The 20,848-nt window shown below is 55.9% G+C and overlaps 3 protein-coding genes across 5 annotated transcripts; 1 reads left to right on the top strand and 2 right to left on the bottom strand.

Annotated features, from left to right (window-relative positions):
* Nucleotides 1–2,445: 2,445 nt before the first annotated feature.
* On the top strand, nucleotides 2,446–10,999 carry PPP4C (protein phosphatase 4 catalytic subunit). The gene is made up of 9 exons (XM_066383203.1): nucleotides 2,446–2,564; nucleotides 2,791–2,954; nucleotides 7,604–7,655; nucleotides 8,180–8,230; nucleotides 8,418–8,519; nucleotides 9,110–9,283; nucleotides 9,379–9,505; nucleotides 10,302–10,491; nucleotides 10,567–10,999. Exons 2-9 carry the CDS (start codon nucleotides 2,857–2,859, stop codon nucleotides 10,694–10,696), a joined length of 924 nt encoding a protein of 307 aa, XP_066239300.1. The 5' UTR covers nucleotides 2,446–2,564; nucleotides 2,791–2,856; the 3' UTR covers nucleotides 10,697–10,999.
* A 467-nt stretch (nucleotides 11,000–11,466) lies between these two features.
* Nucleotides 11,467–15,627, bottom strand: TBX6 (T-box transcription factor 6). Its single transcript, XM_066383195.1, is given in 9 exon segments — nucleotides 11,467–12,028; nucleotides 12,107–12,287; nucleotides 12,365–12,438; nucleotides 13,452–13,522; nucleotides 13,601–13,747; nucleotides 13,830–14,097; nucleotides 15,016–15,262; nucleotides 15,265–15,297; nucleotides 15,300–15,627. Coding segments are annotated over 9 exon segments (1,386 nt in total). The 5' UTR covers nucleotides 15,451–15,627; the 3' UTR covers nucleotides 11,467–11,814.
* Nucleotides 15,628–16,484: 857 nt separating this feature from the next.
* YPEL3 (yippee like 3) lies at nucleotides 16,485–19,684 on the bottom strand. Of its 3 annotated transcripts, none has more exons than XM_066383201.1 (5): nucleotides 19,527–19,684; nucleotides 18,680–18,862; nucleotides 18,534–18,577; nucleotides 18,235–18,343; nucleotides 16,485–16,973 (listed from the first exon to the last, which is right to left on the bottom strand). In XM_066383201.1, exons 2-5 carry the CDS (start codon nucleotides 18,794–18,796, stop codon nucleotides 16,884–16,886), a joined length of 360 nt encoding a protein of 119 aa, XP_066239298.1. In that variant the 5' UTR covers nucleotides 18,797–18,862; nucleotides 19,527–19,684; the 3' UTR covers nucleotides 16,485–16,883. The 3 variants fall into 3 exon arrangements, with proteins under 3 accessions (XP_066239298.1, XP_066239299.1, XP_066239297.1); XM_066383202.1 differs by lacking the exon at nucleotides 19,527–19,684 and adding an exon at nucleotides 19,405–19,426; XM_066383200.1 differs by lacking the exon at nucleotides 19,527–19,684 and having other exon boundaries at nucleotides 18,680–19,379.
* Nucleotides 19,685–20,848: the final 1,164 nt, after the last annotated feature.

Here is a 20,848-nt window from a genome sequence, read left to right as displayed (position 1 = left end):
GTGTCTTGTTCATGTCTGTAGTGTCCAGATCATGGGAGGGCCTGGGGAGGTGGCCTTGCTTCATGTTCTTGGGCAGGAAAAAGGTAAAGGGGTGGGGTAGGGCTTGCTTGCTTTATTCGCTAATTGGCCGGGGCTTCCAGTGGCGAGCTTGTGAAATCCTCAGCCCCCAAGGGCCCTGACCCTTCTCCCAGCAGCATCAGCCAAGGCCCGTACTCGGGGAACGTGTATAGAACTGCTAGTTGTAGCAGGCCACAGGCTCAGCCTCGCTCTTAGGCTTTGGAACTCATGGGTGCGGAAGGCCCCTGTGACAGAAACAGCCACTGACGAAGGCCAGGGTTTCCTGAGTCCGTGAGCCAGGCAACATAAGTGTTCTATATGAGTAGGTGCTGTCATACCCAATTTATCCTTAAGGTTTTATTGCTGGAGATGGCAGTTTCTTGATGGAAACAAGATAAATAATGCCTATCTCCTAATCTACACTGTTGAGCTTGTCTGTCTTCCCATTTTAATAGAAACTGGGATTAGAACTGGCTTCTTAGTCTTGGGCTGTGGAACACCTTGAGGAACCTGGAATCCTCTCCAACACCTTGACAGTGCAGACACATGGCCAGAACTCAGGTTCCAGGTTAAGAACTGAGCCTCTGGCTGCTGCAGTCCACGGAGCCAGAATGAAGGCCCTGCACTTACCCCTGTGCCATGCAGAACATACACCATGTGGTCTCAGCTGTTAAAGATCCTAGTCATAACCAGGAACCTAGTAGTATTCCTGCCACTTCCCAAATTTCCTGATATGGGCCCTTTCCTGTCTGAACTCCCTTCTAGAGGAAAAAAATCATCTTGACCCTGATCTCTCTGGACCTATGAAATTCATGTAGTGACAGGCATAGAAGGAGTTTTAAGAATAGAGCGTCGTACTGGGATGCTGAGGACCCAGGTTCGAGACCCCGAGGTTGCCAGCTTGAGTGCAGGCTCATCTGGTTTGAGCAAAAGCTCACCAGCTTGGACCCAAGGTCACTGGCTTGAGCAAGGGGTCACTCGGTCTGCTGAAGGCCCATGGTCAAGGCACATATGAGAAAGCAATCAATGAGCAACTAGGGTGTCGAATGTGCAGCGAAAAACTAATGATTGATGCTTCTCATCTCTCCGTTCCTCTCTGTCCCTGTCTATCCCCCCGTCTCTGTAAAACACCCCCCCCCCAAAAAAAAACAACCCCAACTTGGTCCTTGCCCTGGCCAGATAGCTTGGTTGCTAAAAGCATCCACCCAAGGTTCAGCAGTTGCTGGTTCAATCCCTGGTCAGGATACATACAGGAACAGATTGAGCTTCCTGTTGTGGGGAGGGGGGACCTTGGTCCTTCTCTGCACATTTGCATCTGTTGCCTACATATTGATATAAAGCCAACCCTATCGTAGTTCCCCTTCAAACTTTGGCACTCACTTGTGTGCCTACTGTCAACTGCACCAATACCTGAAATAAAGCAAATGAAAATTGAAGGTCAAAGATTGTGAAAAGGACATTCCAAAAAGGAGTAGTGTGTGCAAGACACCATGAAGTTTGCTTAAGGACCAGTTGCTTCCTCTGCACGTAAGAGACTGGGAAGCAGAGGAAGTCAAATACCAGTTCAGGGAGTTTGGGCCTCTTACAATAAAGTTCCAGAAAGAAGAAATGATACACAGCTTTCCTGGGTTCAAACTTTAACCTTGATTCGACCCTACATTCTTAGCTATGTAAACATGAACAAATTAACGCGAGCTAGTTTCCTCCTCTTAAAAAAAAAGAAAAAAGAAAAGGAATAAAACTTGCTGACATGCCCGACCTGTGACGGTGCAGTGGATAAAGCTTCTCTCTGTCCTCTCAAAAATGAATAAATCAAATGTAAAAAAAAAAAGTTTGCAGACAGACAACAAAAAGCAGCAGCGGAGGGGCGTGTCAAGAGTACCATTCTGGACTCAGGCCATGTTGGCCGAGGCATGGGCTTGGTGGACTCCTTTCCACCTCCAACTTCGGAGGTCCTCCATGGCAGAGATTTCAATGGCCACGGCAAGATTTGCGCTGAGATTCCTTCGTCCATTGAAGAAATACTTACGTATGCGTGCTGTGCCAGGCCTTGTTCTAAGCACTGGGGCTGCAGGGGTGAACCAAAAGTCCCATTCCTAAGAGATGGCAATGGGGGAGGCCGATTAAAACAGGTAACAAAAACGTGTAACAAAGTCACAAGGCGGAGCCCCGGCTAAGCCTCAGTTTCCCTGAGGACGGGGAGTGACTCGGCCAGGGTCTCCCCGTCCTCAGCGCGACAACTCGCGCGACCCACACCAACTTCCGCCCTCTCGTGGCTGACATCCGGTTTTTCTCGCTCATTTCCGTCCTCAGGCTGGAGAGGTGGGGTTAGGGCGCGGCGTGGGAGGGGGGTGTGTATGACGCCACGTCCGACGCGCGACGGAACTGGCCTCACGTTGCTTCCGCGGCGGGGCCGGAAGTAGGAGCGGCGGTGGCGGCTGCCCAAAGCGGAGGGAAGGAGGAAGGCAGGCAGGGAGCCGAGAGCCGGGGCCCAAGTCGCAGCGGCGGTAATAGTTGGAGATCCCTCTAGGCCACCGTCCCGAGCGCGGGACCGCGGGCGGGATGCAATGGGAGTTAGCAGGGGACACCCCGGGCCGTGGGGCGATGTGAGGGGAGGCTTTGGGGGGGGGCGGCAGACCAGCTCCAGAGTCGAGGTGACTCCCCCCGACCCCGACCCCAACCCTGGCACAACCTGAGGACATTCTTATCCGGGCCCGTCTTCGCCTTCCCCAGGAGACCCCTGTGCGGTGCGGAGGGGGCGGCGGCCCCGGCTCTGACCCGCGCCGGCGGGGGTGGGCCATGGCGGAGATCAGCGACCTGGACCGGCAGATCGAGCAGCTGCGGCGCTGCGAGCTCATCAAGGAGAGCGAAGTGAAGGCCCTGTGCGCCAAGGCCCGGTGAGCCCCCTGGCCCTGGGAAAGGGGTTCCGGCCCAGGGCAAACCCAGACGAGAACTTGGGGCCTGGCTCATCCTGGAAACGTTCCCAGAGGAGAGCAGAATAGGGCCACTTCCCTCGAGGAGCAGTCAGCCTGTCAGGGGAAGACAGACCTGGATGGGGACACTTCAAGTATTGGACGAGGTGTTTTCAGTGGAGTTCGAGTTGCAGTAAGGACTTAGGAAGCTGAGAGAAGCAACCCTCTCTGCTGGGGGGACAGAGAAGGCTTTTTGAGGCAACTGAACTTTGGGAGTAGGCTTTGAAGAGTGGTGGTGAAGGGTGAGTAAGTCGGTGCTTGGGATGAACTTAGCAAAGTGCTTTGCTACAGTGTAAGCGCTCAGCAGTCAGTAGGTGTTACTCGTCGGAAGAGGGCAATGCTGATAGGACTGAAGTCCTCAGGGAAGGCTTCGAAGAGAGAGTGGCCGTGAAGGATGAAAATAACTTGGATAGCGAATGGGACCAGGGTCAGTGCGGAAGGCATTCCAAGCAGGATGAGAGTAGGGCTGAAGGCCCTGAGATGTGTGGGCAACAGCAAGGAGACTAGTTACCTGACTCCTCTGAGATAGTTTGGTGTGGCTTCCACCAAGCTGGAGAGTTGTGAGGAAAGAGCCAGCAGAATTCCCCTGCATTTATTGAACAACAGGCCTGCTATTCGCCTGGCTTTGTACTGGCAAAGAATTGATATTTATTTCCTCCTCGTAGCAATCTTGTGAAGTTGCGGTTGTTAGCTTTGTTTTACAGAACGGGAAGCCATGACCCCTGTAGGCCTACTGGCTTGACTAAGGTCACTCGGAGAGAAAGTGGCAGCTGGGTTCTGAACTTGGGGCTGTCATGCTCTTTGTTTGGCTTTGTTTCCCACCCCCACCTGACCTGTAGCCCCCGAGACAGGCCTGCATGGTTTTGGTGAACTGGTAAGACCCCTTTTTAGTATATGTGCTGCCGAAGCGAGCACAAGGCCCCTTTTTAAGTGCTTGTTTCTGGCTCTTCCATGTTTTACCTGCTTCCTTGGTATGTATGTATGTAGGTATTTATTTATTTATTTATTTATTTTGTGGCAGAGTCAGAGAGAGGGACAGATAGGGAAAGACACAGGAAGGGAGAGAATGAGAAGCACTAATTCTTCGTTGCGGCACCTTAGTTGTTTGTTGATTGCTTTCTCATATGTGCCTTGACCAGGAGGCTACAGCAGACCTTGTGACCCCTTGCTCAAGCCAGCGACCTTGGGCTCAAGCCTTGCTCAAACCAGACGAGCCCGCGCTCAAGCTGGTGACCTTAGGATTTGTGTTTGTTTTTTTTTACAGAGACAGAGAGAGAGTCAGAGAGAGGGACAGATGGGGACAGACAGACAGGAACGGAGAAAGATGAGAAGCACCAATCATCAGTTTTTTGTTGCGACACCTTAGTTGTTCATTGATTTGCTTTCTCATATGTGCCTTGACCGTGGGCCTTCAGCAGACTGAGTAACCCCTTGCTTAAGCCCGCAACCTTGGGTCCAAGCTGGTGAGCTTTGCTCAAACCAGATGAGCCCGTGCTCAAGCTGGCGACCTCGAGGTCTTGAACCTGGGTCGTCCGCATCCCAGTCAGAAGCTCTATCCACTGTGCCACCGCCTGGTCAGGCGACCTTAGGGTTTTGAACCTGGGTCCTCCGTGTCCCAGTTTGATGCTCTACCCACTGTGCCACCGCCTGGTCAGGTGTGCTTCCTTGGTCTTGATTGACATTTTTAGGAACTTAAACCAGTTGCTTCCTGGCACCATTTCTTTTCCTGTAAGTCTTTTTTTTTTTACAGAGACAGAGAATCAGAGAGAGGGATAGATAGGGACAGACAGACAGGAACAGAGAGATGAGAAGCATCAATCATTAGTTTTTCGTTGTTCATTGCGACACCGTAGTTGTTCATTGATTGCTTTCTCATATGTGCCTTGACCGCAGGCCTTCAGCAGACCCGAGTAACCCCTTGCTTGAGCCAGCAACCTTGGGTCCAAGCTGGTGAGCTTTTGCTCATACCAGATGAGCCCGCGCTCAAGCTGGCGACCTCAGGGTCTTGAACCTGGGTCCTCGGCATCCCAGTTTGATGCTCTATCCACTGCGCCACCGCCTGGTCAGGCTCCTGTAAGTCTTATCTCCCGCTCTATGACCTGGATCAGTTTGGTGGTGATGATAGCTAAGCTAATACTTGTATAGCATGGTGGAATTTCCAGAATAACAGAGAAGTTATATGTTCAGTCTCTGTTATTCTTTGCAGCAGCCCCATGGAATAGGCAGGGTAGGGGTGAGTATTTCACAGGAGGGTAAACTGAGCCTTAGAGAAGATAATGTCTCGGCCATGGTCTCACAGCTAATTGGAGGGGAGGTTGGTCTTGGATTTAGGTCTTCTACTATACTCTATGCTCGCGGACAGCCAGGCAGAGACACGGAGACTGTGTGAGAGGTAACGGGGCTGCAGAGGACTAAGGGGTGGGAAGGTCCTGCCCAGTTGAAACTGAGATGGAGCTAGGAGGTCCTGATTGAGGCCTGAGTTGGCCACTGTCATCCCAGGCCCAGTCTGCAGGAGGACCAGCTCTAGCGCCTGGCCATGGCTTCCTGGGGGCCCACTGGGGACCCGGCCACGGCGGTCAGTGTCCAGAGGGTAAACAGACTCAATCCCTTGGAATTACGTGTGTTCTAAACTTGTTTCTACTAAAAAGTCAGCATGTTCAAAGAACAGAGCATTTTGAATCAAGTGGTCTTTTTTTTTTTTTTTTACAGAGGCAGAGATAGACAGGGACAGACAGACAGGAACGGAGAGAGATGAGAAGTATCAATCATCAGTTTCTCGTTGTGCGTTGCGACTTCTTAGTTGTTCATTGATTGCTTTCTCACATGTGCCTTGACCGTGGGCCTTCAGCAGACCGAGTAACCCCCTGCTGGAGCCAGCAACCTTGGGTCCAAGCTGGTGAGCTGTTTGCTCAAGCCAGATGAGCCCGCGCTCAAGCTGGCGACCTCGGGGTCTCGAACCTGGGTCCTTCTGCATCCCAGTCCAACGCTCTATCCACTGCGCCACCATCTGGTCAGGCTTGAATCAAGTGGTCTTCAGTATGAATCCCATCTCTGAACAATATGATTCTAGTCAAGTGGCTTTACCTCTCCAAGTATTTGAAATAATTATGAAACTCGGATGAGAGTCTTTATATCCAGAGTTAGGCCCTGGCATTTTGGTAAGCAATTAGTAAAGGAAGTGTTAGTTATGGAAATAAAGGTGAGCAGGTGTGAGCCTCAAGAAGGCTGGTGATGTGCTGCAGGTGACAGAGACGGGGTTGGAGGCTAGGCCTTTCCCCAGGCCATGTTGGGGCTCTACTGGCACTGAGTTGGGGGGTTTGACCCAGAGTCTGGAAGGGGCTGGCATAAATTCTCAGGGAGTGGGCCCTGGGTTCCAATTCACACACTCTAGCTTTGTGACCTTGATCCTGCCACTTTTTTCTTCATCTGTCAGATGAGAGGGGAGAGACACTTCACAAGTCAGTTGGAAAGGTCATGATAAGCAGTTGATGTGGAAGGATGTTCGACACAAGAGGCAGCGTAGGTAGGAGAGCCCAGTTGCTGCGTGGCCCCGAGACTGCAGCCAGTGCCTCCTCCCATTCCCAGGAAGCCAGAGCACGCTTCCCTGGAGCTGTCAGTCCTGCAGGGTGCCCTGAGGGACCGATAGGAAGCCCTGAGTTCTGGGGGGCACTCGTCCAGGGGGAGGAGGCTGGCAGAACGAGGGAGGACTGAGCGAGTGCCTGAGCCACCTCAGAGTGGCTTGAGGAAAGAGCTCCAGACCCTGGAGCCAGGCTGCCTGGTTCACGTCCCGCCTATATGACGTCACCCATTTTCTTCATCTGAGAAGCGGGAGTCATTGCAGCGCCTGCCCTTGCGGTTGGTGGTTTGAGTGCGTGTGTCCTCCGTGCAAAGCTCCACCGCAGTCCTGGCACGCGGTGTGCATGGGAGTGCTCCCTGCTGCTGTGACCGTCAGGGGGGCCATATGGAAATACGGCACTGCCTGAGTTGGGGCCTGCCCTGACCGTGGTTTTAAGTCATTCTCACTCAAATGGAACTGGACTGCACTGCATGGAGAGATGAAAGAATGAAGTCCTCACTTCTGCTAAATAAATAATGAAAAGAGTAGCAGCAACATATCACTTTGAAGATAACTTTGATGAGGCCTGCCCTGGGCGAGCCCCTGGCTGCCTTTGGACAGCGGGGGAGAAGGCCGTGGGATGGGCCGAGAGGGTCGCTGTCTCGGAGCGCGCTAGGCTCGGGGAGCAGGGGGCTCCGTGTGGAGTGGAGAGGAGGAGGAGATCTGTTTTACTGGGCTGCTGGATGCATGAAAGGAAAGGGTGGTGGAGGGCTGGGGCGGCTTGGAAAGGCTTGGAAAACTGGATCAAGAGTTTGGGCTTTGGCCTGTTGGCAGTGGGGGAACCAGGGCAGTGGGGGGGCTGTAGTCAGCCTGTCCTGGGGAAATAGTGCACTCCTCACTCCTGCCCTGTAGAGATCCAGGAACTGCTGCACCCCCCAAAAAAACCCCAAATAAAAGGCCAGGAATTGGGCCGGGCCGGGCTGGGCTGGCTGAGGTGACCCTGGTCTTCTGTTTGCAGAGAGATCTTGGTAGAGGAGAGCAACGTGCAGAGAGTGGACTCGCCAGTCACCGTGAGTACCCTCTGTCCCTCCAGAGCCTAGCTTGGTCTTTTAGGCACACAGACATTCCCTATAATCTGTGGGCTCTAAAGGTCTGTCTACTTCTCCCTGGAAGCCCTGTCTTCAAGGGACCCTCACTATAAGAAGTGGATGTTATGGGAAGGGTCTTTTAAGTTGGAGGGATACTCTTGGCCAGGCAGAAGGATTCTTAATTTGGTGATTCTACTACATGTGTTTCTATGTGTTTTGTGTTATTAGTAACTTCATTCTTCATTGAGGGGATTAGGGAAAGGGGGGGGGCCAGGTCCTCCAGGAGCTGCAGGTCTAGCTGGAAAGACCTGACTCTAGCTCATGCCCAGCAAAGAGCTGGCACTCAGTGTGGGGAGGAGGTTAATTCCAGGCCAGGCTAACTCGGGGTGGGAGAGGAGATTTTGGGCCCTGAGAAGTAGAAACTTAGGCAAGAATGATCATTTAAAGATGGCCCCTAGGAGTAGAGGCATTCAGACTGAGTTTTCACCCACGTTCTTACCTCCCAGGTATGCGGTGACATTCATGGACAATTCTATGACCTCAAGGAGCTATTCAGAGTAAGTGTTGTAGACATTGGGGAAGGGGACCTGGAGGGAGACTGGAAAGGCCCCTTTGAGAGGGAAGGCTTTGGTGAGTGGAGTGGGGGCCCATTGTGAAGGAAGGGCTTCAGTTTGACTGTAACCAGGCCACCATAGTGAGTAGGGGACAGTTTAGGACCAAGCAGAACCTTCTCCCTCCCCGCAGGTGGGTGGCGACGTCCCTGAGACCAACTACCTCTTCATGGGGGACTTTGTGGATCGTGGTTTTTACAGCGTTGAAACGTTCCTCCTGCTGCTGGCACTTAAGGTGGGAACTGCTGTCCCTGGAGCGCACAGCTGGGCCACCCTAGGCCTGGCCTCTCTGCACCGTCCCCCCCCCCCCCCCCCCCGGCTCCATCCACACACTCTGCGCTGTGCTGCCGGTGGTGACATTCTGCTTGGCAGGGGTGGTCCCAGAAGCTTTCCTTGGCTTGAGGGCACCTGGCTGGGCCCGCAGAAAATGATGAGGTCAAACCGGTAGCATTGTAGGGGTGGGGATAGAAGCTCCATGTGTTCAGAAGTGACAAGGACTTGAGTTCCAACTGGATACAGTATCCACTGGTGGGAGAGGTTGTAAGGGGCCAGGTGACAAGCCGCTTGAATGTCTTGCTGAGGAGTTGGTCTCTATCTGGTAGGTAAAGAGCAGGAGCCGTTAGGCTTTAGTTGATGGGGGTGGGGGGCGCAGCTTTGACTGGGAGCCTATCAGGTGGTCTCGACACTGTTCAGGCAAGAGAGGACATGATGTGGGCCAGGGCCAGGGCGGTGGTGGAGAGGGTGGAGCGGGGCTGGCAGATGTGCAGGGACCCAGGAGGGAGAGGCAGAGCCTGGACCTCAGCCCGGCACGGTGGCCGCTTCCAGGTTCGCTATCCTGACCGGATCACCCTGATCCGGGGCAACCACGAGAGCCGGCAGATCACGCAGGTCTACGGCTTCTACGATGAGTGCCTGCGCAAGTACGGCTCGGTGACCGTGTGGCGCTACTGCACCGAGATCTTCGACTACCTCAGTCTGTCAGCCATCATCGACGGCAAGGTAGGCCGGCGCGGGGCCCCGTGGGGGCGGGGTGGGGGGAGGAGGGGGGCCCCGGGCCTCAGCCCCCTCCCTTCCTGCTGTGCTCACCTCTGTAGATCTTCTGTGTGCATGGGGGCCTCTCCCCCTCCATCCAGACCCTGGACCAGATCCGGACAATTGACCGGAAGCAAGAGGTGCCTCACGACGGGCCTATGTGTGACCTGCTCTGGTCTGACCCTGAAGGTGAGCGTGGGGGGGGGGGGGGCAGGCAGGTGTAGCCAGCATCTCACCCTTAGTTGGCTGAGAGTAAGGGAGTCCTCTGGTGGAAGCAGGTACCTTGAGGGACAGTCAGGCCAGGTAAGTTTGGGGAAGAGTGCAGCCAGGCTGGTCCCCACTGGCATCTGTGCTCGGCCCGCAGAGTGGCGGTGTCCTCAGAGTGTGAGTGTGGGGAGCTGGGAGCTCTGAGCTGCGTGGTGTTCGGGCCTGTATAGCAGAGGCTTGTTTAGGACAAACTCCTAGGCCGCCTGAGTGTGAAGGGGCTTCTTCAGAGGCCAGATGCCTGGAATGGAGACCCCGAGAACCCATTCTGTGGGGTTCCCAGCTAGTGTGGAGCAGAGTAAGGCTGGCAGCCGGGGCTCCCGCTGTAGCACAGAGCCTCTGCTTGCCCGCTGCCGGGCCCGCTGCTCCAGTGCTGCTCCCGGACAGGCTGCAGGCCTCGCTCTCCGCTGCCGCACTGCTGTGCTTCTGAAGAGCACTCCTTTTACTCCCCTGTGCGCCTGTCTGACAGTAAGGTGCCTGGGCGCTCGGAGTATGAGGTGGCTCCAACCACCAGGAAAGTCTCTCTTCATTTGGGCTTATCTGCTTCAACATTTGCGGTCCTGTCTCCCAGGAAACCCCAGAACAAATCCAGGCCCTGTCCTCTTGCCCCACAAGCCTGATTGGGGGCGAGGGGAACAGGAGATTCTCCTTCAAAGGGGCAGTGGGCCATCTGAGAAGCCTTGAGGACACCTCTCCCCATCTCTGCCTTCACTTGCCTCAGATACAACGGGCTGGGGCGTGAGCCCCCGCGGGGCTGGCTACCTATTCGGCAGCGATGTGGTGGCCCAGTTCAATGCAGCCAACGACATTGACATGATCTGCCGTGCTCACCAGCTGGTGATGGAAGGTTACAAGTGGCACTTCAATGAGACTGTGCTCACTGTGTGGTCAGCACCCAACTACTGCTACCGGTGAGCTGCCCGGGTCAGGAGGTCGAGGGGGCGGGGATCTAGGCTGCTGCACTAACTGCGCCCTCTGCCTTGTAGCTGTGGGAACGTGGCAGCCATCTTGGAGCTGGATGAGCACCTCCAGAAAGATTTTATCATCTTCGAGGCCGCGCCCCAAGAGACACGGGGTATCCCCTCCAAGAAGCCTGTGGCCGACTACTTCCTGTGACCCCTCGGCCCCTGCTCCCCTCCAGCCCCTCGGCCTTTGGACCACTGTGACGCTCCGTGCTTCTCCAGATGGAGGCTGGGCCCGGGGGCCGTCCCCGCTCAGCTCAACCCCCGGAGGGCACTTGGAGGGTGAGGACTTTCTCGGAGAGGCTTGGAGCCTCCGCTCCATGCTCTTCCTCTCCTGTCTCCCCACTTGAACCATGAAGTTTCAATAATTTTTGATTTGTTTTTTTTTCCTTTTTTTGTTTTGTTTGTTTTTAGATAAAAATTTTGAGAAAAAGAAAAAAAATTCTAATAGAAGAAATATGGTCTTTGGATTTGTGTCAGACTTGACCAGGGATGAGGAGGGGCGCTGGCCTGGGACCTGGGCTGGACATCGGGACCGTGGCGCCACAAGGCCCTGATCCCATGGGAGGTGAGGCTCGGGCCAGTCTGCTTGCCCAGGGCCTCCTAGTCCCCAACCATCGACAGGGCCGTCCCTGGGGCTTCCTGGGTGCCAGGGGGAGGGCTGGCTTCTCAGACACGCCCTACCAATGAGTATCAGGACACTGAGTCCCCCATTTTCTTGAAGAGGAACCAGGCCCAGAGCAGGTGGATTTAGGTGCACAGGATCAAGCAGCTGGAAACGGCAAGTCCAGATCGTGGCGACAGTGTCCCCACAAGACATTTGCTCCCAGTCCCTCCCGGGGCCATACACCATTAGCCCAGTGTTTCCAGAGCATTGATGTCTTTTGGGTTTTATTATCAAAAATACTCTGGTCCTGAGAAAAGACTGGTGTGGCCTGCACTGGGACGAGGAGGTAGGACGAACTGGGCCCAGGGTGAAGCCCCGGCATTGGAAGTGCTGGTCAAGGCCCCATTTGGCCGGCAGAACCTCCCTCTGTTCACACTGAGGTGAGAGCCGGCCAGGGGAAGCGGGCCCCAGCTGGACTCCCAGCAGCTTAGCCAGAGCTTTGAAGCCAGAGGGGGTGGGAATGAAGTCAGAGTGTGAAGTGGGGTGGAGGAGGCCCCAGGTAGCCATTTGGTATGGGGGATGGGCCGGTGGAAGTGGGGGCTGCAGGCCTGGGGAGGACTCTGGGAATTGGACGGAAGACCGAGAAGGGAGGCAGGAGGCCTGACTCAGTACATTGATTTGGAGCCCACATCCAGGTAGGCCCCAGGCCCAGGGTAGGGTAAGGGCAGGGGGCCCCCCTGGAGGAAGTGTGAGGCAAAGGGCGCTGGGGGTACAGCTGCCGGGTATCCTGAGCCTCCGGGTCCGGATTGCAGCTCCAGGAACGCAGCTGAGTAGGGGGCTGCGTGCCCCGAGTCCGGGGTCTGGGGGAAGCTGGGGTTCCTGCAGTGGAGAACGGGGTCAGCACGGGGGAGAGGGGCCCCCCTGGAACAGCCCGCCCTGTGCCCTCGCTGCACTCACCTGGCTGGAAGGTGGCTGGTGGCCCCATGGAAAGCTGCAGGGTGCAGAAGGTAGGCCTCAGCACTGGAGCCACCGCATGGAGCCACGGCGGGAGCTGCTTCCCCGGGCGCTGGGGCCTGTTCTGGATCTGACTCCCGGACATCCCCACCCAGGGTGGAGTCGCAGGGACCACCCGGTGCATCTGGGGAGGCAGAACAAGCAGGTCGGGCTGAGGATCAGCCTCTCAGGCCTGGCCCCAGCACCCCTGACTACACTCACCTCCACTCCCATAGGCCTCTGCAGCTACTGGCTCTGGGCCCCGCAGTTTCCTCTTAACACGGGCGTCTCGCTCCCTGGGAGATACAGTGATGGTAATAGCACTTACCAGGTGCCAGGGGTTCACCCTCCCAGGGACCCTATCAGGTAGGCGCTATACCCATTTTACAGATGAAGGAACTGAAAGAGTTAAATGGTGAAAGTTGCAGAGCTGGGACTTAATCCCCACTTAGAACTTTCCAATAGTTCCCTGTTGCATTTAGAATCAATGGGAAATTCTTCCCAAGCTACTAGGCTCACCCCACCTCACTGGCTCTGGCTGTCTCCACTGGCCGCCTTTCAGCCTCTTCCGTCTCCCCTTGTCTCAGTTCAAGCATAAGTTCCTCAGGGAAATCCTGACCTCCCATAGCAGTGCCACATAGGTACCCTCTCTGGTAACTTTGTCAAGAGTTACACTGTTGCATTTGTTAGGGTACTCTCGATTAATGCAGGTCTCTTCTGCCTTAAGGGCAAGGGCCAGCTCGGGGCTGTACTCAGAATAAAAGCCAAAGTCCTAACTCTTTCCTGTTAAACAATGTTTCCCCATCACCCCTCCACTCCAGCCACACCACAGGTATGTTCCCACCTCAGGGCTCTTGCACATGCTGGTTCCGCTCCCTCACATGCTGTTCCCAAATACCCACATGGCTCCCTCCCACCCTCCCTTCTGTTCTCAAATCTCTCTCCTCGGTGAGACCTTTCCAGCCTTTTAAATACCTCACTCCAGGTCTTCCTGTCTTCCTTGCTTTTTTCTCTTATCTTTAGAACTTATTCCTAACATATATTATTTCTCTTGTTTATTGCCTACTCTGCCCACCAGCATATTCCCTGAGGACAGGGTGTTGGTTTGTCCTGTTTACTGATGCCTCTCCAGGGTCTAGTCCCATGCCTGGCACACAGCAGGTGCTAACTCAATATTAGGAAAATGAATGAATGAATGAATGTTTTTGCTTACCATTATGTTCCTGGCATCCAGCACAGTGCCTGGCACATAGTAGATGATTAATAAACATTTGTTGGATGAACAAGTGAATGAATGAACGGTGCCCACCTCTTACAGTTTCTGCCATTCTCCCGGAAACCCTTGGCAAAGGGGTTGGCTGCAATCTTCAGTTGTGTGATCTGGGGGCACACATGCAGGGTCAAAGCTGCAGTCTGTGCAGGGTACCACCACCCACCCCCTCAAGCAGGGTCACTCACCCGTGGGTTCTGGTAGGCTGTCACCGAAATGAACATGGTCTCAGGGAAGCGGAAGGAGGCGATACCCCCCCAGTGTTGGCTGCAAAGCTGGGCGGCCCGCACTAAGTGTATGCGGGGCTGATACTTGTGCATGGAGTGCAAGATCAGCTGGGAGGGAAGGAACAGGAATGACCTCTTGCCCTGGGCCCCAACCCCAACCCCCTCCCTGGGGCCCCAGCCTGGGCCTCACGTGGCCATGGGGGTCCAGTGTGCTGTTGGTGAGCTTGACACGGTGGAAAGACACTGGCTGCCGCATCCAGTGGGCACCAGTGGCAGGAGAGTCGGGGTGAATGTAGACGCGGTCAGGCAGGCGGGGCTCAGCCTTGCCGCTGGGCTCCCAGCGCCGGCCCTGCCAGCGGTAGCGAGCTCCGTCCACTGGCACCACATCCAGAAGGAACAGGTAACGGGCCTCAGGGTCCAGCCCAGTGACTGATACGCGGCAAGCAGGGAACATGCGCCTGGGTGGGGAGAGCAGAGAGGCCTGGCGCTACCCTCTGGCCAGAGGCAGCACAATGCCAGCAAGGGGCAGGGCCGCCTGCTCACAGTTTTGTCAGAACATTCAAGCTGCAGTTAGAACGGAGGACAGGATCTGGAAGCTTATTTCATCCCGTTTTATAGATAGGAAACATGAGAGACAGGTGGTGATCTGACGTGTGAGCCAAACTTGGGCTCCTGACTCCTGGCCCCTCAAACCCCATTTGCAGAAGCAGGGGTGACACTTTTCTCCTGGAAATCTTGCCAGGAGTCTCCTTGCTCTCCACCCTAATCTCCTCACCTGATCTCCAACACCAGAATCTGCAGCTGCTGGACAAATTGGCTTCAGAAAAAAAAAAAAAAAATCCCAGCTTTCAGTGGGGCAGAAGACGCCAGACTAGAGCCTGAGCTCCTGGCCTAGATAAAGACCCCCCACAAGGCCAAACACTGCCTATATTCCTGCCTCCAGGGTGACCCTGGACCCAGTCACATACTGATGAACCCTAACCCTGATCCAAGCCAGATTTCCCTGGCGCGGTCACTGGCTGGCCCTTGACCCTAGTCATAGACTGCACCCCGACTCCAGCTGCAGACTGACCCCTTGATCTAGGCCACATACTAAGCTCTAATCCAGCCAGACTTTCTGACCATGGCCCAGACTGACCTATGACCCTTGTCTATCATAGGTTGGACCCTAAACCAGCCACAGACTCAACAGACCTTTGCCATAACATGACCTCTGGTCCAGTCACTGAGTAACCCCTGGCCCCCCTCACAATCACAGTCGTAGCTTAGAGCTCTAGCCCCTTGGAAACCTAGCCCCACTACCAGGAACTCTGCCTTTCCCAAGAGACCCCCACCAGGAATACACTGGGTCCTCCGACCCTGGCCCAACCCCTCACCTCCCAGCTTTGGTGATGATCATTTCTGTTCCCACGGAACTGAACTCTTTCCACAGCTCCTGGTTCTCCAGGCTCAGGCTGACTCCAGGGAGTGGGTGGAGGGCCTCTGGGGCTGAGGGAGCTGGCTCCACGCCCGGGGCTGGGGGCAAAGGTGGGAGGGGCGGGGGAGCGGCCAGGGTGCGCGGAGCAGCCTCAATCCCAGACAGGAAGCAGTCCAGTTTGGGGGTGTCCAAATCTGGAGACAGGGGAGAATGAGGAGCCAGCCCAGAACCACAGCACCCCCCAGTCCCTGCATAGGAGCTCGTCCCGAAGCTCACCGGGGTAGCGGTAGCCCTCTGCCAGGGCAGGCGCAAAGCTGGAATCGGCCACTGGCTGGGGGGGCCCAAGGCGGTACCCGGCCCCCAGGGGGGCGTACAACTCTCTTGGGTGATACATGGAGCAGTCCTGTCTGGCCTCAGGTCACGCTGCCTTGAGTCCCCTGGTGCTGAGATGCCCCCTTTATAGCTCGCAGCTCAGCCCCTTCCAGACCCAGGATCACAGCCCCTCCCTCTTTGGGGCCCTGGAGTTGGGCTGGGGTGGAGACCCCTGGGGCCTGGAAGGGGTCCAAGAGGGGGCCGGATACCTGGGTACCCTCCCCTTCTCCCCTCCCCCCCAGGCTTCATTAACTTCGACCCCCTGCCCCCTCATTACATAATTAACTCCTCGGCCTGATTGATCCCCGGGCTTGGACAGGGACGCAGTTTGGCGCTTCCGGCCAGCTGGTCCCCGTTCCCACGGAGGGAGCCCCAGCTAGGGTAAGCTACCGAGGGGGCGGGGCCTAGACCCTGGGATGGAGCCTGGAGTCCTGGGGCAGACGGTGGCGCCTCAGACTTTTCTGGCAGGTGTTCCCTCCCCACCCCCAATTCACTTGGAGGACTGCGCTTGGAGGGACGAAGCATGACTGGAGGACTGCATCCTAGGCATATTGTTACGCAGGGCACTGGAGTCCGCAGCCGAAGGCCGAACCCTGGAGTCCTTCCTGGTTCTCATTCTCCACCCCATCCAAGTCGCAAAACTTCAGAGGTCTCCACAGCTCTACAGTCTCCGACTGGCTGGCCTCTGGGTTTCTCAGGGCTTGTGCTGGGGAACCCCGGGAACTACATTTCCCAGCAGGCCCAGCGCCCACTTGGGTGCGGAGACGACTGAAAGATGCCGCTGGGGGAGCTGGAAGTTGTAGTCGGAGAGCTGCCCCTGGGCGGTGGCAAAGCGCTAAAACTGAGAGACGCTCAGCAGCTGAGGTCACGGTCTAGGGAGCCAAAGTGGGCTCGAAAATCACGGACAGTGAAACTCATCCTGGGTCCTAGAGGAGATGGTTGAAACCAGAAGCGCAGACTCCTACCTGTGACCGCGGTGCCTACCCACTGTCCCTCCCACTGGGGCTCAGGAATCTGCACTTGGTCCTCCTTCCCGATTCCACACGAGCCTGGGGCTGTCTCCACTCCATTGTTTTATTATGTACAAACGCTACAGAACAAGGGGAGCAGACACGCGTGCGGTAACGGGGGGCCGGTGGGAGAAGTTCACAGGGTAGATGGTGCACGGAGCTAAGAAAACAGCACACAGGCCATATCTATAAGGATATGCAGGGCAGGAAGAGGTTAAAAAAATGAGATCCAAGCCAGCCAGATCGCAGGGAGGTTGGGGAGGGGGTGTTGTCCACCCTCTGATCTCCCCCCAAGGTCACAGTGCATGCAATAAAATATATGTACAGGAGCTGGATCCTTGCTCTGCAGGGGCTCTGAGGGTCCAGAGCTTCCTTTCGGCAGCGAAGGGAAGCCAGCGGCGCCCCCTGGCGGCCAGGCCGGAGCCACATGAGGCAAGAGCAGGGGTCAGTCCCAGCCGTTGTCTTTGATCATGTGGTTGAGTTCAATGATGTACTTCCCCTCTTTGTATTTCTGGCTGCTGTCAAAGGCCTGCTCCTGAAAGGAGGGGAGAGACTGTCATCCCTGGAGCAAGGGCATTATCAATACATGAGGAGACTGTTGCTGAGAAGTCAACCCACCTGCTCACAGACATAGAGCTGGTAAGTGGCAGGGTGAAATTTCTCACTGATGAGATGGACAGAACTTTCTGAATCATGGGTACTTTTTAAGTACCAATGTTGGCTCCAACAATGAGGATATCAAAGTTTTTAAAAGATCCAGGGATTACAAACTGGTAGCCCGAGAGCCAATTTTGGCCTACACATGTGTTTTGTTTGGCCAGCGGAGTTTAATAAAAATAACTTTGAAATACTAGTATATAGGCAGGCCATGCACACTGCAGTATGGCACACACTGCCGACCCCTCTCCCTGCCCTGCAATCTATGTTGCCCCTTTTGTGGATCCACAGTATCTGATTGGCCCCACAAGCATTTGAGGTTCTGACCTCTAAACTGGCCACCTCTTTATTTTACAGAGGTCCAGAGAGGCCAAGTTACCTGTATAGAGGCACAAAACACATCTGTGGTAGGGCAAGGGGTAAATTCAGGTCAGGGCTGCCTGCCTGTCTCTGCCCAGGGCATCCCATCACCCAGGCACCCCGCTCCAAGCAGCTGTAGTCTCCCAACAGCATCTTCTTTTGCTGCATCTAATCTGATCTCCAGAACAATCTTGGGTGCCAGGTGGTGGCTTTATCCTCCACTGCCAGCTAAGGAAATGAGACTCGGAGTGGTGAAATCAGACCCTGGACAGCAGCAGTGGCACTGAGGGCAGGGGAAAAGCAGGCTCAGAGATCCAAGCTCTATGTTGCTGTGGAGTCATTGGGCGACTTCTCTGATCTCCAAATGGTCACAGAAGCTGTAGCCAAGCATTTGGAGTTAAAAACAAAACAAAGTAGGATTCTGGTCCCTACTCTGTTACTTGCTGGATGTGTGAGGTTGGGCAAGTTACCTAACATCTCTGGGCCTTCCTCCTTCTTCTGTAAAGTGAAGATAATAATAGACTCTACCTACAAGACAGTGGTACTAATTGAATGAGATAAGGATATATGCCAAGCACATAACAGTGCACAGCTATAAAATGGGGATGCTTGTGCCTGTGAGGAGAGGGATGGGTTAAGAGAAAAGGTCTAAAAGCCTTTGCATCCCCTGGGATGGTGACTTGTGTGAGCTGGGCCTATATACACTCTGAAAAATTATCAGATGGCTTCCTGTGATATGAAGGTCATGTCAAAGGCTAGGTCAAAGGTCACTGACTCACATATTTCCAGCCCAAAGTGGTCTTGCAGTTCTCACAGTGGATGTCAGCAACAGCATGAAGGCCTGTCAGCAACACCCGCTCCTCGGCTGGCCCGCAGCCCACGTTCACCCTGCGGGGACATAGGGGCAGTCCTAGGGAGGGTCCCGCCGTCAAAAAGCCCACCTCTAGCTTGTATCCAACTATATATGTCTGTCCTTAGCTTCTTGCCTGAACCAGGGGACTCTGGGAGACTCAGCATGATAACCATGGGTCACAGGTGACAACAGAGGTCAGGGAAGGAAGGGAGGCCAAATACTTACACAGAATTGAAGAGGTAGGCACGCCCCTGACTGCCCTGGAAGGACTAAAGGGTGGAAGGGACAGAGGAGGGGTCAGGCTTAAGGGTGAGGAGCTGCCACAAACCCCCTGGAGCCTCCCCTCCCAGTCCCAGGGTTGACCTGGTTACCTTGGAGATGAGGTCGTCGTGGTTGGCCAGGTGAGCACGGCAGTGAGCACAGCTGTACCTTCGGTGACAATCATCCAAGTAGGCCTGAAACGTCTTGGGCTTTGATATCCGCACCATGGCGGGGGCCGGGGGCAGTGGCCCCACGCGGGGAGCGGCCCACGGGGAGCAGAGGGAGCCCAGTGCCTGTTGGGGAGGGAGGGAGTGGATTGTCAGGACCCCAGCCACACACATGTAAGAATGCTCAGGGCCAGGGGACTCTCTGTCACACTTGGCTGCTGTCTCCTCCGCTCCCCAGAGCCAGCAGCCTCTCCAGGGGCCAGAGCCATCTCAGTTTTGACTCACTGAGGAGGCCTCAAGTTGCATCATCGGGGAAACTGAGGCTAGGAGGAGCTCAAGATGAGTCACCCACGTGCTTTCGACCTCACCCCTGCTGACCTGGCAACTGAAACTGGAGGAAGGGGCTTTAGAGCGGATGAACTGTCAGTTCTCCGTTTAGGGGAGCAAGGTGGGGTTAGGAATTGGATGCTCTTTAGGACCTCATCTGAACCGCGGGGGGTGGAGCTAGGGGCGACTGGGAGTTCACCTGGAGAGAGGGCCCTTCACCTGGAGAAGGCTGAAGGCCTCACTCCAGTTGGAGGGTCACCGATAAGGGGAGGGGCTCTTACCTGGGGACGCCGAGGCCTTGTCTACGCCGAGGGATTCTTACCTGCACCGTGGAGCCTTACCTGGGACCCCGGGTCTCACCTGGGGCGCGGGGATGGGGGGGCGGGCGCCGGGGAAGGGGGCAGTCCTCGCTGGCGGGGCGGGGGCGCGGGGCGACGCGCAGCCCTGACGATGCGGGCCTCACCTCGCCTGGGCGCGCGGGAGCCGGGTCCGCCGGGCAAGCTGGCCTGGGAGTGGGGGGCGCTGCTGGTGGGCGCCGTCCCCCCCCCACCCCGACCTGGGTTCGCAGTCGCCGCGACTTGTTTACACCGAGACCAGCTGCTGCCACCGCTGCGGCGGGAGGGGGAGGGGGCCGGCCCCTGGTCCCGGCGGTCGCTGTGGCCAATTGGCGAGCAGCATGCAAATGAAGGGGGCGCGTCACACAGCGGCCAGCGCAGGCCTGGGCTACGTCCCCTTCCCCCTGCTCCGCTCGGGCCCGCCCGCCCGGAAATGCGGCTGCGGCCGGCCGGCCAGTCGGCGCGGCCGGATGCCTGTGGCCCTTCTGGCCTCCCGCGGTTCTCCAAGGGTCGCGTATCGGAGGTACCTGGCCTGGCGTGGGGTTAGGACGGGGACATAATAGTCCATCTTCGGCGTTACCCACCGCCCGCGCCCCTCTCCTAATCCCTGCAGCAATCCCGAAGCTCTTCTGTTATTGTTCTTCTTTTCTCGGGGAACTGAGGTCCAAAGGGTTCTAGCAGCAATCCCAAGGTCAAAGCTGGGAGTCTCGCTTTGGTCTGAGTCCACCGTCTTGGCCATAGCGGCAGGGAATGGAAGGGCTGAAGGGGTCCATTTGTGAAGGGGTCTAACACAATGGAACAGCCGGGGACACGTCAGTTCCAACTGGTGAGCACCACCTGCCCCAGGCGGCAGGCTCTTCTGCAGCCCCTGCCCCGCCAGGCGGAGTTGGTGTTTGCTTTGGGCTTCCCGCTTCCCCTTTCTGATTCTGAGTGTTTAAACATGTCTGCTGTACTAAACTTGTCTTGTTCCCTGCAGCGGCCCCAGTACCCAGCCTGACCTAGGGTAGTCAATACACGTTTTGTACCAGGGCCCGAGGGCTGAGGATCCGGACAGCTTCCAGAGTAGGAAGCATAGCAGTGGAAGGTTGGAATGGCTGTGAATTCTGCCGTGCGACCATGCCCACCCTCTGCAGCCAGGTGAAGAGACCCACGGGGGCAAGTCAAGTCCCTTGCTGTGTGGTTGGTGCTGTTAATGGCCCCAGAAGAATGGAATCATTATATGTGGCTCTGAAGGGACGTCCTGGAGGAGAGTGGAGACCAAGCTGGCACAGGGTGTGGCATTCCTCTCGGGTCTGGAATGTGGCGGAACCAGTGGCTCAGGCTAGCAAGGGCCCCAGTCTCTGGCCTTAGGCTGGCCTCTTCTGTCCTAGGCTGCCATCTTTGGAGTTTTCTAGGATCTCCAACAACCCCCCTCCAAACACACAAAAAACCCTCACAGAAAAGCCTCAAC

The sequence above is a fragment of the Saccopteryx leptura genome, chromosome 4 (genome assembly GCF_036850995.1).
Source record: "Saccopteryx leptura isolate mSacLep1 chromosome 4, mSacLep1_pri_phased_curated, whole genome shotgun sequence".
Classification (NCBI taxonomy): Eukaryota; Metazoa; Chordata; class Mammalia; order Chiroptera; family Emballonuridae; genus Saccopteryx; species Saccopteryx leptura.
Note: the sequence above shows the minus strand (reverse complement) of the source record. Positions and strands in the feature narration are given on the sequence as shown.